Here is a 19,688-nt window from a genome sequence, read left to right as displayed (position 1 = left end):
ATGATGGAAAAAAATTGCAAAAACAACTACATACCGGTTTTCTGTGTGCACTGCTTTTTATTTTTAGTTCTTGTTTAGCAGTTGAAACAGAAACGTTCTACTGTATGTTATGTTCCTAATAAAAATAATATTTATAATGTAAATGTATTATAGATGTAATATTTAAACTACATTTTTACGAAACCCGAAATAAATTGTTTGTTTTTTAAATAAATATGTGTTTTTTTTTTCATTTTTAAGTGGTGTGACGATTTTTTCGATATTTCTTCCGGATTCTGAACGATTTCTTTCAGAAAATCGGAACATTCTCCCGAATTCTGAGCGTTTTTTTTTCAGAAAATCTGAATTTTATTCCGAATTTTCTTTCGAATTCTGACCGATTTCTTTCAGAAAATCTGAATATTCCGCCGAATTTCCAGACGAATTCTGCCCGATTTCTTTCAGAAATTCGGAGTTGTCCTCCGAATCTTTTCCGAAAATCTAATTTTTTCTCCTATTTTTTCAAGAATTTTCACCGAATTCGGACCGAATTCGTCCAGAAAATCTAATATTTTTTCAGATTTTTTTCAGAAAATCTTTCCGAATTCGGTGACCACGTCCATACAACTTTCGTACCGAAATCGGAAGGAATTCGGAATCAGAATCGGACATTTTTTCAGAGATTCTGACAGAAATCGGACCGAATTCGGCAAAAATTGTTTACTGGGTACCTACATACATATGTATGTATTGTATGTGTGTGTGTGTGTTCATGGTGTATTTATCCACCATTGTTTGTATGTGAGAACTTGTGTTGTTGTTGTTGTTATTCTTCCAAATCAATTCAATTCGATATCACATTCCGTTGTGAGGATGGATGGCGAAGCAGAAAAAAAAAACAAATGCATTTGAAATCGATCGATGATACAGTTCAAATCAATTTCATTCATTCATTCATCCATCCATACAGCTGCTCACACACATCCATCCATCCATCCATCCATCCATCCATCCATCATACAACAATAGCAATAAAGTTGAAACAAGTAGTCGCAACAACAGTCACTTAATATTTGCGGAGGTCAGACAGAAATACATATGGCATGAATGTATGTGATTCATCATGTGCCATCTCAATGTTAAGATTTGTAAAAAAAATCGAAATCGATGTTACAGTAGTTTTTACGTTAGGGGAGATACTTTTTTTAAGATTTGTTATTAATTGCAAGTTTATTGGAGACAAGCAAGGACCCGCTACTTTCTTACTTCCAAAAATTTTAGATTCGTTACAACAGTCCTTTTAGGCCTTTTTAGTACTCAAAATGCATAATTAGTTCAGTTAGACAACATTTTTAATCAAGTTTTCATAAATCGTACAAAATGTTCAGAATTTCAAGGTTTTACCGGGTGAGATGAAAAACTGCAACCAACATCAGACTGCTGTCATTTCTAAGCCACTCGTCCGACAGCTGTTAAAATTATTCCAGTGACAGCTCATTATATTGTTTACAAGCGTACAAAAGCATTTTGGTGAGAATTTTCCAGAAAAAAAAAACTTATTCGGGATGGAATTCAAGCGTGATAGCGTGATTTCTTTATATTTGGCTGGAAAACCACAAGTGGCTATCGTTAGAGCACTCCAGCATTTAAATGTGAATAAATCTTTTGTGTCTCGTACCATCGCCCGTTACCGTAAAACTGGTAGCGTAGCTACCCGATGTCAAGGAAGTGGACGGAAGAAAACAGCAATATCAGCAGAAATCGTTCGAAAAGTAAAGAAGCGACTTGATCGCAACCCGCGTCGCAGTGGCCGAAAAATGGCTCGTGAGCTGAACATATCGCAATATTTCATTCAGCAAATATTGAAAAATGAGATCGGGGTAAAGCCATTGAAATTCCAAAAAGTGCAAGAACTTACACCGCAACAGCAAAGAAAATAGACTCAAAAGAGCTAAAGAGTAGCTTCGCTTGGCTGAAAGTGGTGAACTGCCGAATTTGATTTTCTCCGATGAGATAACATTGGTTGTCCAGTAGTTTGAAAACAAACAAAATTATCGTGTTTACTTGCCAATGAGGCCAGCTCAAAATGTGATCTTCGGTTGGCCACCAGGACTCAAGCGCCGGCCATGGTGATGGTGTGGGCCGGCATACCAGCCGATGGTCCCTCTCCGCTCGTATCAATCGACCACACTCAGCACGAGCCACCCAAGAATGATTATAAAATGAGATTCCTCGCTTCATTTCTAGCGCACAATGGCCACCAAAATTTTCGGATATCAATCCGTAGGGCTATTGTGTCTGGAGTATTTTGGAAAGCAAGTTTGGCCCTAAAAAATACTAATGCGTCGATCGCCTCAAGCAAGCGCTTCGCCGGGAATGGGCCAAAATCCCGCATAGCAACATTCTGGCAGCGTGTGACGGTTTCATTGTGCAATAGGTCACCAATTCGAAAAAATCTAAACCTATCTTAAAATTTGATGCTATTTCCGACATTTTTTGCTTTCATTCTATAAATTTAAAAAAAGGGAAACAAGTTAAAAAGTGATAAGTTCGGCCGGGCCGAACTTTGAATACTCTCCACCGTTTGGAACAAATTTGGAAATTTTCAAAAAAATAAAATCCTTAAAAAATTCTGGTAAAATTTAAAAAATACAGAATATAGCCTCTATATGGGGGTTTATACGAGTGGACATACATAAGCATTATTTCTCATAAGCCATTACCATATTCAAATCGGAAACTTGAAATAAACGGCGAATAATGTAGCTAAAATCATCAATATAGGGAGGTACTATTATATGTGGGATATACCAAAATGTGGACATGCACAGGCAATTTTCTGCCTTAGGCTGCCATATCCATTACGAACTTCAAATACCAAATTTAAAACAATTCCGATGGCTATACGATGAAGTGGACCTGCACAGACAATTTTCTTGCATAGGCTGTAGTATCCATTACGAACTTCAAGTACAAAATTTGAAGCAATTCCGGTAAATAGTGTCGCTAAAATCATCAAAATACCGACTATGGGAAGGTACTCTTATATGGGGACTATACCAAAACGTGGACCTACATGGCCCATTTTCAATATCAAAAGTCCTGCAGACATAGTATACATTTGAGTAGAATTTTATCAATCTACTTCATTTCGTTCGTAAGCTAGAGTGATTTTCACAGGCGGACAGACGGACGGACATCGCTAAATCGATATAGAATTTTATACTGATCAAGACCTTGTGGGGCCTAAAATGTATATTTCGAGGTTTTGCAAACGGAATGACAAACTTAATAAACCCTTCATACTATGATGAAGGGTATAATACCAAAGTGTCGATCACCTCAAGCAAGCGCTTCGCCGGGAATGGGCCAAAATACCGCAGAGCAACATTTGGGCAGCGTGTGAAGGTTTCATTGGCTGTTTGAAGGCCATAATTCGTGCCAAATTTGACCAATTCGAGGAAATCTAAACTTATTCAAAAATTTGATAATATTTCCGACATTTTTTGCTTTCATTCAATAAAATTTAAAAAAAAAAGTACAAATTATGGCGTTTGACGTTTATGTTATGGCGTTCTGTATTAGTTCCCTCTGAAACCAAACTATAACTGCTCTAAAGCCAAATGCTGATAGGTGATATGATCTACTTCAAATAAATTCTTTTGTTACGGAAGTAAGGTATCATATTGGTGTAGGGAATAGTATAGCCGGTTCCGCCCGACTTTTGACTTTTCCTTACTGATTTTATTTAACGTTTCATGCTAACAAATGTTGACCTGCTGGTTCCTTCACTGAAAATACATATGACCGAAAGTGGCAGGTTTTGAAAGCGTCGAAACGATTTGATTAATCAGCGCTCTAAGCTTGATTTTACCGAAACTATATATGATTGCTTTTTTGGCATACCTATACCCAAGACCTCAAATCCACTAACATTAAAATCCATAGTTCCCTGACCACTTTTCCATGTTTTGCTCCACTGTGCCTCAATCCATACAATTTTTTTTTTGTTTTTTTTTTTTTAATGTTCGTGTTGTTGCATTAATGTGAGACATCTAAATCGAAATGCCTACAGTCAAAACTTTACCATTTACAGCCTCAACACTTATCTATTCCATTTGATGGACGAGGGAGGGTTGATATACACAAACAAAATGTGAGGAAATAAGGCAAATACAAATACAAATCAATTCAATTCATTTATGAGCATGACAACTTTAGCACGATACGAATTTGTTTTTTTGTTTTTTTTTTTTTTTTTTTTTTCAAAATGGCAAATAAATGTGGTTATAAAGCACTTCAATTATTTTTTACGGAATATTTTTCGTAGCAGAACGTTCAACATACATATAAACTAAGAGACAAACATTTAACATTTGTTTAATTTAAATGAGAGCAACTAAAGGCAAATATGCAGTTTATGAATATTTGAAACGCATTTTAGTTAGAAAAAAATTAAATATACTCCTGCTTAACCAAAATTATCATATCTACCTCGTTTGTTTGAAAAATAAAACCGAACACTTATATCTTTGTTTTAGCGCCGTTTAGTTATCGTCAAGTGTCTGGCATGAAATGCCACCTCCAAATAAATCTTGACTTATGATCTCAAATGTCGACCTTGTCATAAATGTAAATTGTGTGTGTGTGTGTATGTATGTAAAGTATTGAATTTGTTTGCAATCGAACATGAATTGCATGTTTGGCAGAAATACTTGTTTTTTTGTTAACAATCGGAAATTAAAAATTGGGTTAATGTTATTGACTTTTTTAGAAGATATGCAAAATTATAACAGGTATCTAAACCTTTTGCAGAAATAGAGTCGGTTTTGCCGACAGATGTATACCCCGCAGCCTCGAGTTATATTTATTTAATCTGTTGACTCTTTATGGGAGAGGTTCCGAAGCAGTTGGCCAATATTGACCAATTCGTATCTGACATAAGACTGCTAAAAATATCACAACTTGCCAGATTTGGACCATATCTACTACTTCCTATACTTTATATGAGATATGTGCAAATTTTTGGAAAATGTGGAAATATGCGTGAGGTAACAGATATAGCGGATCGAAGTATTATATATTCATACTTCATCTAATACAGATACAAATATTAGTATATATTGAAAGAAATCGAACATTTATATCCAATTCTTTGCGAAATCATGAATTCCGATAAATTACATTTTCATATCAGATTTCTTGTCAAGAGAAATATTTAGATATAGCAAGTTGTAAAGAATCGCCGACTTGTTTCGCAAGCTATGAAAGATATAAGTGTTGGAAATTCTGACCCTTTCTGGATGAGGTCGATAAAAGGGGTTGACAGATGTAAACAAACAACATGACCGCATTTACTTCCCAAAGAGGTCAGCTGAAAATGTGAACCTTCGGTTGGTCACCACAACTCAAGCGCCGGCCATGGTGATGTTGGGGGGCCGCCATAACAGCCGATGGCCGTTCTCCGCTCGTTTTAATCGACCGTGGCATCAGAATAAATGCCAATTATCGCGAAAATATTCTGGAGGTATGTATTAAAATCCTTGGACATGCAAACAGTTTGGTCGCAGACCTTGGACATTCCAACAGGACTCAGCACCATTGCACTCAGCACGCGCCACCCAAGAATTGTTACAAAAGGAGGTTCCTCCGGATACCAATCCGTTGGCCTATTGTGTCTGGGGTATTTTGGAAACCTTGCTTTCCTAAATATCGAAGTTTCGATCACCTCAAGCAAGCGCTTCGCCGGGAATGGGCCAAAATACCGCAGAGCAACATTCGGGCATCGTGTGACGCTTTCATTGGCCTTTGAAGGCCACAATTCGTACCAAAGGTGACCAATTCGAAAAAAATCTAAACTTATTCTAAAATTTGATGCTATTTCCGACTCTTTTTGCTTTCATTCAATAAAATTTAAAAAAATATAAATATTATGCCGTTTGACTTGGTTGCCATTTTTTTATCTCACCCTGTATGAGCCTCACGAATATTCAAAATTTTGACACTTTGTGGGGGCGGTACCATAAGGAGTGGACCGATCTCTGCCATCTTCACAGTTGATCTTCTGTTGGTAGATATAATGGGATGTTTGCAATATTAAGAGGACCGGATGTTTATTTCGGATTTTACGATCGTTTTGGTTTTTCATAACTTTGACCCTTTGTGGGGGATGTACCTTAAGGATTGGTTCGATCTTTACCATATTTATAACAAATCTTGTGTTGATAGACATATTAAGATGTGCCAAGTCTGAATGGAATTTATGCGCTTCATGGATATTGAAAATGTTGGCCCTCTGTGGGGGAGGTACTTGATGAAGTGGACCGATATAGTCCATTTTCTAATCTGACATAGCACTAATTCAAATATTAAGATTTGCAAAGTTGGAGCACAATCGGATCATCGTTTCGCTTTTTGTGCAGTAAAATATTTTCTTTGAAAATTTCGACCTTTTATGGGGTAGATACTAGAAGGAGAGGACCGATATATCCCATCTTTACACCAGCCATTGGGTTAATAAAATTATTATGATGTGTGTAATTTTAAGAGAGCCGGATGCTTATTTCGGGTTTTATTATCGTTTTAGTTATTCAAAACTTTGACCCTTTGCAGGGGAGGTACCATAAGGAATGGTCCGATCACTACCATCTTTATAAAAGATATTGTTTTGATCAAAATACTGAGATGTGCCAAGTCTGAATGCAACCGGATGTTAATTTCTAGTTTTATGAGCTTCATGGCTACTCCCAACATTGATCCTTTGTGGAGCATTTACCAAAAGAAATGGACCTATATACTCCATCTTTACACCAGACCTTGAACTAATAAAATTATTGTGATATGTGTAATTTGAAGACAATTGGACACTTACATCACATTTTATAAATTTTCGCACCAGACCTAGCACTGATGAAAATATATGGAGCAAAATCCGATTATCCTTTCTCTTTCTGTGCAGCAAATGATTATCTTTGAAAATTTTGGCATTTTGTATGGGAGGTACCAGAAGGAATGAACCGATATTGCCCATCTCTAAAGTCGATCTATGTTTGACAATAATATTACAATGTACCAAGTTTTGTATCAAATCGGATACTCCATTTTATTAACGTTCGCACCAACCAGCCAGACAGACGGACGGACGAACAAATGTCCTGAAACGGATTTGGTCCAAAGAGACCTAGGGTCTAAAGCCGTTATTTCGATGAGGCACGTTTTGGCCGTATCAAATGATATATACCCTCTCTAGCGATATGTCTGAGGGTATAGCTAACCAAATGGCTGAGGGTATAATAATTGAAAATATGCAAAATGGAAAAAATTGCATATGCACAAATTAATTTGCATATGAACATAAATTCTTCTCAATTTATGCAGAATGTACAATAATAATAGGGTTTCACTATTCCCTTTGATAGGAATCAAAACATTTTAAAACGCGGCTACTTTTTCCATATCCACCATAATGAGTATATTCGGAGACCCCATAGAACTTCAGAACATTAAATAGCTATCGATGACTACTGCACCCATAATTGAATTGGAATTTAAGATTAATTCGGAATTAATTTCCGAACAATACTAAATGTATTACCATATCGCAAAAATCAAAGAATATTGTGTTAAGAAAAATGTCTCCTGAAAATGTAACAAGTCTGGTATTAAAAATATGTCTGGAATCTGATAAAAACAATAAAGGTGTCTGTCTGTTTGTCTTAATGAAAGTGTTTCACAAAAAAAAAAAAATGAGACATTTGTAATTAACAATCAAGTGAATAGATGTTAATTTTTAATTAACATGTTAAGATGTTAATTTTTAATTAAAATAAATGTATACATATATATGTGTGTGTGTGTGTGTGTGAATATAAAGCAATTTAACACTTTCAGAGGCGGATCAAAAACGCCTCATATTATTAATACGTACAAAGTGAGGAATTTTTAATGAGTACGATAAATAACGAAAAAGATCTCCGACAAAGCTTTCCCAGCACAAATTTGGAAAGCATACAGGGTGAGATAAAAATAAACTTCAACTAAGTCAAATGCCTTAATATGTACATTTTTTTAATTTCATTGAATGAAAGCAAAAAATGTCGGAAATAGCATCAACTTTTAAAATAAGTTTAGATTTGTTCGAATTGGTCACCTTTGGCACGAATTATGGCCTTCAAACGGCCAATTAAACCGTCACACTCTGCCCGAATGTTGCTCCGCGGTATTTTGGCCCATTCCCGGCGAAGCGCTTGCTTGAGGTGATCGATACTTTGGTATTTTTTAGTGTCAACCCTGCTTTCCAAAATACTCCAGACACAATAGTCCAACGGATTTGTATCCGGAGATTTTGGTGCTCATTGTGAGCGGAAATGGAGCGATGAACCTCATTTTGTAACCATTCTTGAGACGCGCGTGCTGAGTGCGATGGTGCTGAGTTCTGTTGAAATGTCCAACATCTGCAGCCAAAATGTTTGCGTGCCCAAAGCCTTAATACACCCTCCAGAATATTTTCACGATAATATTCGGCATTTATTCTGATGCCACAGTCGATTAATAAGAGCGGAGAGCAGCCCACACAATCACCATGGCCGGCGCTTGAGTTCTGGTGGCCAACGGAAGGTGCACATTTTCAGTTGATCTCTTTGGCAAGCAAACACGATCATTATGTTTGTTTACAAACTGCTGGACAACGAATGTTTTCTCTTCGAGGAAAACCAAATTCGGCAGTTCACCACTTTTGGCCAAGAGAAGTAACTCTATAGCTCTATTTTCTTTATGTTGCGGTTCTTGCACTTTTTGGAATTTCAGTGGCTCATTTTTCAATATTTGCCGAATGGAATATTGCGATATGTTCAGCTCACGAGCCATTTTTCGGCCACTGCCACGCGGGCTTCGATCAAGTAGCTTCTTTACTTTTCGATTTCGAACCATTTCTGCAGACGTTGCTGTTTTCTTCCGTCCACTTCCTTGACATTGGGCTACGCTACCCATATCACGGTAAGGAGCGATGGTAGAGACACAGACGATTTATTCACATTTAAATGCTGGCGTGCTCTAACGATAGCCAATTGTGGTTTTCCAGCCAAATATAAAAAATCACACTATCACGTTTGAATTCTATCACGAATAACTTTTTTTCTGGAAATTTCTCAACAAAATGCTTTCGTACGCTTGTAAACAATATAATGAGCTGTCACTGGAAAAATTTTAACAGCAGTCGGACTAGTGGCTTAGAAATTACAACAGTCTGAAGTTGATTGCAGTTTTTTCATCTCACTCTGTATCTTCCTATCTCGCCGAGCTGAGTCCATCTAGCTATGTATGTGCATCCGTCACAATTTTGGCCCGAACTTGACGAAATTGAAGAAGGATGTGGGAGTGGGAATCAGAATTGAAACCTATTGTTTTTGGAGAATATCGCAAAATATCAATGGCTTGAAATGGATCAAAAACAGAAAAATTCCCTGATTTGGCGTTACTCTACAGGCCAAAATTATAAACCAATCGACGTGGAATTTTGCATGAAGTTAGAATTTAGGGCTGGAAGAAGCATATCAATTTGTGCGGTCATAGGACAATATTTAGCGGGTAAAATAATGTATACTTTTATGTAAAAAATGCGAATATTTACACTAAACCGCGAATATTTTTAATCCCTGCCCCTCGTAAAAATATACCAATAAAAAAGTGAATATTTGTTGTTTATTTTTTTTTTAATTTTTGTCATATTTTTTGTATCGCAAGCAATTTTTTCAATTTGACTTACAATTTTGAATTGTTTATATTCTAAAGGTTTTCTACACCCCGCCAATACTTTGTGTTGATGGTAATATATATGCAGGTGGCAATTATTGTACGATCGTCACGAAATTTAGCATGGGGGTCAAAATTATTGCCTATTATTTATGAAGATGTACTTAGGGGTTCAAATGGATGAACAAAAAAATTAAATTTTCCTGATTTTGCATTCGCTCTGCAGGTGACAATTAAAAACCAATCGATACGGAATTTTGTAGAAGAAGAGAGTTAAGGACAGGGAAGAGGTCTAGCATTTGTCGATGACCATTTGATTATATTTAGCTGTAAAATGGACCACAACTTTCATGTGAAATTGTTTCGAGTACCTAACAAAATGGCGGAGTGCGTAAATATTTTGGAAATGCCTCCGGTCAAAAAGCATAGGGTAACATTTCGGCAGGGCTCTATGTCATTATTTCAAAAGCGAAATCTTCCAAATTCGATTTTGACACAACGGGGTTTTCCACATAGTGTAGTGTTGTAGGGTATAACATGGTCGGCCCCGCACGACCTTTGCTTACTTGTTATTTTTTATGTTTTCTTTGTCGGCCTTAAAGTTCTTAACTTGTAGCAGTTTATGGGAAAAATTTATGGAAAATCTTAAATTCCATAGTTGTTTCGTAATTTATGAAAGATAAAAGTATTGAAAATTGTGCCCTTTGAGGACGAGGTACCAGAAGGGGTTCGCAGATATATAGCATCTTCACAACAGGTCCTGTGTTAGCAAAAATGTTTGTATATGTGAAATTTGAAGAGAGTTGGATGCTTATTTCGCCTTCTTTGAGCGTTTTGTCTTTCAAAATCCTGAACCCTATGTGGAGCAGGTAGCAAATGAAATGGTCCGATCTCACCATCTTTATAACAGATCTTGTGTTGATGGAAATATTGTGATGTACCATGTCTGGAATGGAATCGGACGTTGATTTCGCTTTTTATGAGCTTCATGGATATTAAAAATTTTTTGCGTTTGCGGGGTAGGTACCAGATGGAGTGGACCGATATTGTCCATTTTCGCACCAAATCGGATTATCGTTTCTCTTTCTGTGCAAAAAATATGTTTTTTTTGAAAATTTCGATCATTTGTGGGGGAGGTACCAGAAGGAGTAGACCGACATTGTCCATTTTCGCACCAGACTTAGCACTAACGCAAATATTAGGATTTGCAAAGTTGGAGCAAAATCGGATTATCCTTTCTGTGCAAAAAATATATTATTTGAACCGATATTGCCCATCTCCGAACTTGATCTAAGTTTGACAAAAATATTACGTTGTACCAAGTTTGGACCAAATCGAATACTCCCTTCGAGACAGACATACAGGACGGACATCGCTAGATCGAATGCAAATGTTCTGAAACGGATTTGGTCCAAAGAGACCTAGGATTCAAAACCGTTATTTCGACTAGGCACGTTTTGACCGTATCAAATGATATATACCCTCCGTAGCCATATGGCTGAGGGTATAAAAATTATTAGGAAAAATAACTATTCAATACTTGTATTTCAATATAGTTTATTATTGCTCTAGAATATGTTATATGCTCAAAATAAGACATATTTTAGAAATTTAAGAACCTTTTGATTTTTTTTTTTTTTAATCTTGCTTTACAGCTTCTTTCCAAAATTTTGATTTTTTATTTGTTAAGATTTCGTTATTAACAAATTCAACAACATTTTTGTTTGTAAACATTTCATTTTCACACCATTGGGGTTTTATATTTTTTATTTTATTTTTTTTTTTTTTCTGATTTTCAAGTATTTTGAACTTACCAATTTCAGGGACAGCGAATTGGACATTTTTTTCGTAATTTGGTTTTGGTATATTTAATGCAGGATAGGTGGGAGGATGATTTTCCAAAAAAAAAAGTTTGATTACAACTGGTATTCACAATAAAAACACAAGGAGGATATTTTTTTAGGTATATTTCTTCTCAATATTATTTTGAATTTTCTATATATATTTTTTCAAATTCTTTGAATTTTAATTTTCTTTTAAAAACACATGTGCTCAGAGCGTTATAAAAAAGAACACCACACCGCCACACAGCACTAGATTTTCATTTGTGAAGGGAGGGCAAAAAAAAATCAAAATATTGAACACTCGCAGAATAACGCGAAAACCCGAAAAAAGAACGGAGAAAATAAAATATTTTAATATTTCTGCTTTCTTTTTTCTTTCTAAAAAACAATATTGTAGTAAAAAAATATTTATATATATTTGAAAAAAATCTCTTTAGATACTCTCACAACGGCGGACAAGACAAAATAAACGGTGATGAGTAGCAGCAGCGGCAGTAATGCTCAACGACGGCCAAAGAAAATCACATAAAATAAAAGCGTTTACTTGGAAGAAAATAGCGTCGTCCGTTGTTGTTGAGGTGGTTGTGGTGGTTGTTGTTGTTGTTGTCGCTGTCGTCGTCATCCACACTCAATTCACTCAAAACAAATAATGTTCATTTGTGAGGTTACGACTACGACGACGACGACGAGCGACTTTGTTCGAAAGGGGTGTAGGAGTGAACGAACGACAGCAACAACAAAAACAACAACAGCAGCATATTCATCCCAAGTATTAGTCGTTCACAACGTAAGCATCATTAATTCCATACGTTGTGCCTCTGGCACACCAACAGTAGCTAGCTAGACAGCCAGCCAACCAACCAACTAACCGGCCCACCATCATCCATCCATTGGTCATTCCAGCAATAAAAACATTGAAATATTGAAGGCAAGCAATAATCATAACAATAGAATAATACAATAAATACAACAATAATTTCATATAGCACAAAGTAGCAAAGTAACCACAATCACAGACACACACACACACACAAATAATAATAACAACAACAGCGTGCTTATAATATGCCTTGTGGGCAGAGAGATGTGAGAGTAGGTGCAAATACAAAAACACAGTGTTGTAAAATGCCAAAAAAAAAACAAAAACAAGTTGAACTTTCAAGATTTTTCACATAGGTGTCAAATCGGAAACAAAAAAAAAATAATGCGGTATCTGATAATAACAACCCTTTATTATACCCTCTATCATATGGCTAGAGAGGATATACATAACTTGACACGGCCAAAAGGTGTCTCATCGAAATAACGACTTTAGACGTTAGGTCTCTTTGGACCAAATCCGTTTCAGGACATTTTGAGTCGATCTAGCGATGTATGTTCGTCTGGCTGACTGGTGCACACGAAAGCTCTCGAAGGGACTATTCGATTTGGTGCAAACTTGGTTCGGAGGTGGGCAATATCGGTCCACTCCTTCTGGTATTCCCACAAAAGGTCGAAATTTTCACAGAAAAAGAAAGGATGATCCGATTTTGCTCCAACGTTGCAAATCCTAATATTTCCATCAGTGCTATGTCATGTGCGAAAATGGACAATATCGGTCCACTCCATCAAGTACTTCCCCCCCAAAAGGGTCAAAATATTGAATAATTATAACTCTTATAAAATTTGATGTAAGAGTCCGATTGTCTTCAAAATGCAAACATCACAATATTTTTATTAACCAGAGGTCTGGTGTGAAGATGGGACTTGTGGTGCCTCCCCCACAAAAGGGTGAACATTTCCCATATCCATGAAGCTGATAAGACGCGAAAGTAAAACCCGATTTCATTCAGAATTAGCAAATTTAAATAATTTTACCAACACAAAATCTGTTACAAAGATGGTAGAGATCGGACCATTTTTTCTGGTACCTCCCCAATAAAGGGGGCAACATTTCAAATAATCGAAAAGATTATTAAATGCGAAATGAGCATCCGGTACTCTTCATATTTCACACATCCCATTATTTCTACTAATACAAGGTATGCTGTGAAGATGGGATACATAGTTCCACTGCTTCTGGTACCTCCCCAACAAAGGGTCAACATTTTGAATCTCCATGAAGCTTATAAAACGCGAAATGAACACCCGATTCCATTCATACTTAATACATCTCAATATTTACATCAAAACAAGATCTGTGATAAAGATGGTAGAGATCGGGCCATTCATCTTCTTGTACCTTCCACCCAACATCCAATTCTCTTCAAATTTCATACACACAAAGATTTTTGTTAACACAAGGAGATGATATGTACAGGGTGAGATAAAAAACTACAACAAAGTCAAAGACCATAATTTTTACATTTTTTTTAAATTTAATTGAATAAAATCAAAAAATGTCGGAAATAGCCTAACATTTTAGAATATGTTTAGATTTGTTCGAATTGGTCACCTTTGGCACGAATTATGGCCTTCAAATGGCCAATGAAACCGTCACAAGCTGCCCGAATGTTGCTCTGCGGTATTTTGGTCCATTTGCGGCGAAGCGCCTGCTTGAAGTTAACGACACTTTGGTATTTTTTAGTGCCAACCTTGCCTTCCAAAATACTCCAGACACAATAGTCCAACGGATTGGTATACGGACATTTTGGTGGCCATTGTGCGCTGGAAATGAAGCGAGGAACCTTATTTTGTAACCATTCTTGGGTGGCACGTGCTAAGTGTATTGGTGCTGAGTCCTGTTCGAATGTTCAAGGTCTGCGGCCAAAATGTTTGCGTGCCTCATGCTTTAATACACCCTCCAGAATATTTTCGCGATAATATTCAAGATTTATTCTGATATCACGGTCGATTAATACGAGCGGAGAGCGACCATCGGCTGTTATCAGGGCCCACACCATCACCATGGCCGGCGCTTGAGTTCTGGTGGCCAACCGAAGGTACATATTTTCAGCTGACCTCTTCGGCAAGTAAACATGGCCATTTTGTTTGTTTACAAAATGCTGGACAAGGAATATTTTCTCATCGGAGAAAACCAAATTCGGCAGTTCACCACGTTCGGCCTAGCGAAACAACTCTTCGTAGGTCTTTTGTCTATTTTCTTTTGGTTGCGGTGTAAGTTCTTGCACTTCTTGGAGTTTCAATGGCTTTACCCCGAGCACATTTTTCAATATTTGCCGAATGGAATATTGCGATATGTTCAGCTCACGAGCCATTTTCGGCTTCTTTACTTTTCGAACTGTTTCTGGTGATGTTGCTGTTTTCTTTCGTCCACTTCCAACGAGCGATGGTACGGGACACAAAAGATTTATTCACATTTAAATGCTGGAGTTCTCTAACGATAGCCACTTGTGGTTTTCCAGCCAAATATAAAGAAATCACACTATCACGCTTCACTTCCATCACAAATAATATTTTTTCTGGAAAATTCTCAGCAAAATGCTTTTGTACGCTTGTAAACAATATAATGAGGTGTCACTGGAATAATTTTAACAGCTGTCGGACGAGTGGCTTAGAAATGACAGAAGTCTGAAATATTTTGCAGTTTTTTTATCTCACCCTGTATATCGGTCCACTCATTCTGCTATCTCCCGCACAAAAGGGTCAAAATTTCGATCAACACAAGATCACTCCTTCCTATACATCCTCCACAGCGGGTAAAAAAAAAATTACATCTTTCAAAACTTATTCTATAAACTGTCATAGGCTGAGGGTATGCATGTGTCGACAAAACCCACTGATACTCTTTACCTTGTTTAACGCCTAATTTCCATTTGAGAGGGAGCAATTGAGAGCAATAGATTCGAGTTGAGAATGGGAGAGACAGTTATATTAAAATCAACATGATGACTGACTAGGTGGCTACCCAACATACCAAAATGGCTTGAGAATAATATTACAATAAGCTTATGAACACAAGCCTTAAGCTTGAGAAAATCTTGAGAAAACATTGAAAAATGTTTGTGTAACAAGTATAGAATAATCGAAACGGAACCCTTATTTATAAGCTTATACTTGAAATTGTAGAATAAGATTACGAAAATAATATTATATTAAGCTTATTTTTGTAATGGTATAAAATATTTTTTTTTTTTTTAAATTTTTAATCATTTTTCACATTTTTTCTTGATGGACATCCCAGTAGTCACTGCCTCATGTGGCCTTGATACCCTGACGCTTTCTTCTCCCTTATTTGAGCTTCTGCATCTCTTCCACTAAGACTACACATCTATTGAATTCCTGGAACTTTTTTGATGCTTCCAATCTGAAATGGGATTGGAATAATTTATGTGAAAGATTTCCGTATTTATTATTCATCCATACCTTAAATTACCTCATCCTAAATTCGCGTGATTTTACTTTTTACCAAAGAAAATAATTTGAAATTAAATAATAATAATTAAGTAATTAAAAATTCACAAAAAATTAAAACTAATTTGTCAACAAAGGACAGATTTGAGAAAAGTTTGTGGAACATAAGTGTTTCTCAAGCATTGTTGAAAAATTATATTTTTATAAAATTGTTCTCAAGCTGTATTGTATTTTTGGTATGTTGGGTAGGACTTGGTTCACCAATCATTCCAAATGAATTCTGCTTTTGTCTTTGAATCACTGTAGTACGGCTATAGAATATAACCAAATACCTATATGTTTATGAAAACAAATAAACCTCCAATGGTGAATGGAGAAAACTAAATTGATGATGGAGGACTATTAATACAAACTGCCTCTTTGTTGCCCATGCCTATGAATGTATGTGTGTGTGTGCTAGGCTCTCACATCACAACGAAATGGGACATCATAGGAATGACAATCTCAATTCGATTAACACTCGATTAATTAATCAGGTAATTTTGAAAATATGCAAAAGCGAATTTTTCCATGCCATAGATTTTTATTGATGGATTTATCACAAAATGTTTGCTATTTATAACCGAATTTTTCCCTCAAAAAAAATAATCATAAAGCATCGAGTGTTATTTTTCTATGCAAACTTTATATACCACACCATCATCATCATCATTATCCGCTTGCAAATATAAATTTCGCCGTAATTATTTGTTTATTTAGGCATGTCTATATCGCAAAAATTTCTCACTTTTGATTATAAATTGCGTAGCATATTTCATAGCTTTGTTGTTTTCTTAAATTTTATATGAAATTAAGAAATAAAAAGTATTCCATTCATTATATTTAACGACTTAATTTATTGCCACTTTGGTTGGTGGTTAGCTTCTGTTGGAGAGGGAGAGAGAAACAAGAAAAATAGGAGAAAAAATTTCAATAAAAGATGCCACAAATAAACAAAATATTAACAATAACAATGGATTGATTTCGTACTATTAACACATTAATACTAATCACAACAATTTGCACTGGGCTGTGATCACTATACGCACCACCTATTGTTGGAAAAGAAAATATTTTTATACCCTCAGCCACATGGCTACAGAGGGTCGAAATAACGGTTTTAGACACTACGTCTCCTTGGGCCAAATCAGTTTCAGGACATTTGGTGTCGATCTAGCGATGTCCGTCCGTCTGTCTGTCTGGCTGGCTGGTGCGCACGATAACACTCGAAGGGAGCATCCGATTTCATCCAAAGTTGGTACATCATAATATTATTTTCAAACGTAGATCGAGTTCGGAGATGGACAATATCGGTCCACTCCAACAGGTATACCCCCCCCCCCCCCCCCCCCCCACCACAAATGGTAAAAATTTTGAATAGTTATAACTATTATGAAATGTGACGTAAGAGTCCGATTGTCTTATCGGTTCACTCCTTCTCGAAATTTTCAAAAAATATTTTTTTGCACAGAAAGAGAAGGGATAATCCGATTTTGATCCAACTTTGCGAATCGTAATATTTTCATCAGCTATGTCAGGTGCGAAAATTGACAATATCGGTTCACTCCATCAGGTACCTCCCCCACAAAGGGTCAAAATGTTGAATAATTACAACTTTTAAAAAATGCGACGTAAGAGTCCTATCATCTTTAAATTTCGCATAGCCCAATAATTTTATTAACCCTAGATATTAGCGGTCCACTCTCTCTCTGGTACCTCCCCATAAAAGGTCGAAATTTTCAAAAAAAAAAAAAAAAAAAAAAAAATATATATATATATATATATATATATATATATATATATATATATATATATATATATATATATATATATAAATATATATATATATATATACATATATATATATATATATATATATATATATATATATATATATATATATATATAAATATCCACTTCCACTTGATTCTGACAGAGGAATGTTAATATAAAAAAACACAATTATAGGAAAGAATGAAATATAAAAGTTTGGATAATCCAAAATATTGGTTTCAAAATTCTATTCCATATGCTTTCCCAAATAATTGCATACTGCCTTGGCGGTTTAAATTGCTTAACATTGGCAACTATGTTGTTACGATATCATAACAACAGAGGTATTTTTCACAGGGTTGCCATATTTTGACTCTGTCTTGTCCCATCTTTATACATGTCTTTGGGTAAGGTACCAGAAGGAATGTTCCGATCTCTACCATCTTTATAACATATTGAAATATTGAGATGGGCCAAGTCTGATTGGAATTGGATGTTAATTGCGCGTTTTATGAGCTTCATGGAAATTCAAAATTTTGACCTTTTTTGGGGGAGGTACCAGAAGGAGTGGTCCGATATATTCCATCTTAACACCAGATCTTGGGTTAATAAAATTATTGGGATGTGTGTAATTTGAAGACAATCGGACTCTTACATCACATTTTATAAGAGCTATAATTATTCAAAATTTTGACCCTTTGGGGGGAAGTACTTGATGGAGTGACCCGATTTTGTCCAAATTCGCGCCCGAAGTAGCACTGATAGAAAAATGGGGATTTTCAAAGTTATAGCAAAGGCTGAAACTAGAATCTTGGAATTTTTTGTAGTCTTGGAGCGTAGGCTGGGTTTTTGGAAATTTGTATTAAAAGGATATGACATGTACTAAAAATTGAAAACTCTGTATTGAACAAACGGAATGAGCTAAAATTCTGTTATTTGGGATGAGAATCACTGATGAAGTGCAGGACATATGTACCAATGGATTTTTGGAAATTCGAATTTTAAGATAACGAAAAGTTCGAAAAATGGAACTAAACCTCTAAAATCTTACCAATTGGTGTTATGTGAAGAGATAGAGCTAAAAACTTGAAATTCGATATGAGAATCAAGGTTGGAAAATAAGTTTGATATATGAAGGTAGTTTTGGAAAATTGTACTGAGTGTGCGAACTGTGCTAAATGGTACTTAATTTCGAACGGTTTGTTTTTGGGTGAACAAATGAAGTGGGAATGTTAAAATTTTGTATTGGGGTCCCTATTGGTGCTAGGTTTGTGATAAAGAGGTAATTTTGGAAATATGTACTACAAATGAACGAAAAGTACTAAATAGTACTATATTTGGTATTGGGTGAACAGATAGCGCTTGTAATCTGAATAATGATGGCTGTTCATGTGTAGCCTTGACATATGTAGGTGGTTTCGAAAATGTGTACTATAATTGTACGAAAAGTACTGAATGGTATAATATTTTGCATTGAGTGTAAGGATAGAGCTGAAATTCTGAAATATAATTTTTAAATTATCGATGGCATCTGCCTTAGAGATTTGGCGATGGTTTTAAAATGCGTCCGATATTTGTACGATATGTACTAAATAGTTTGGTTTTGGGCGAGGGGATAAGGCTGGATTCCTCAAATTTTATATAGAGGTCACTGTAGATGTCTGTGGTTAAGATATAGAGGTGATTTTGAAAAGGTGTACTATAATTGTTCAAAAAGTACTAAGTAGTACTAAATTTTGTGTTGGGCGAAGGGATAGGTCTGCATTTTTTTTTTAAATTGATATTAAGGTCTCTGTTGGTATCTTGAATTAAGATATGGATATGGTTTCGGAAATGTGTACTATAATTGTACGAAAAATACTAAGAAGTACTAAATTTGGTATTTGGCGAGGGAATAGAGCTGAAATTATGAAATGTGATGTAGATTTCACTGTTGGTGTCTGTGATCAAGATATGAAGGTGATCTTGAAAATGTGTACTATAGTTGTTCGAAAAGTACAAACTGGTACT

At 35.7% G+C, this 19,688-nt stretch overlaps 1 protein-coding gene across 3 annotated transcripts in view; it reads right to left on the bottom strand.

Moving 5' to 3' along the window:
- Positions 1–19,688, bottom strand: part of LOC101894317 (cAMP-dependent protein kinase type I regulatory subunit) — a 100,042-nt gene that overhangs the window by 45,914 nt on the left and 34,440 nt on the right. The window contains exon 1 of one of the 3 annotated variants that reach the window (XM_020035494.2): positions 11,544–11,880. The exons of the other annotated variants lie outside the window; for them this stretch is intronic. Within the exon in view, the coding sequence (XP_019891053.1) occupies positions 11,544–11,570 (27 nt within the window). The 5' untranslated portion in view covers positions 11,571–11,880. Of the gene's footprint in view, positions 1–11,543; positions 11,881–19,688 lie in introns of those variants that run through there. 3 annotated transcript variants of the gene reach the window in all.

The sequence above is a fragment of the Musca domestica genome, unplaced genomic scaffold (genome assembly GCF_030504385.1).
Source record: "Musca domestica strain aabys unplaced genomic scaffold, Musca_domestica.polishedcontigs.V.1.1 36, whole genome shotgun sequence".
In the NCBI taxonomy this organism is placed as follows: domain Eukaryota; kingdom Metazoa; phylum Arthropoda; class Insecta; order Diptera; family Muscidae; genus Musca; species Musca domestica.
This window is presented reverse-complemented; position numbering and strand designations above follow the sequence as displayed.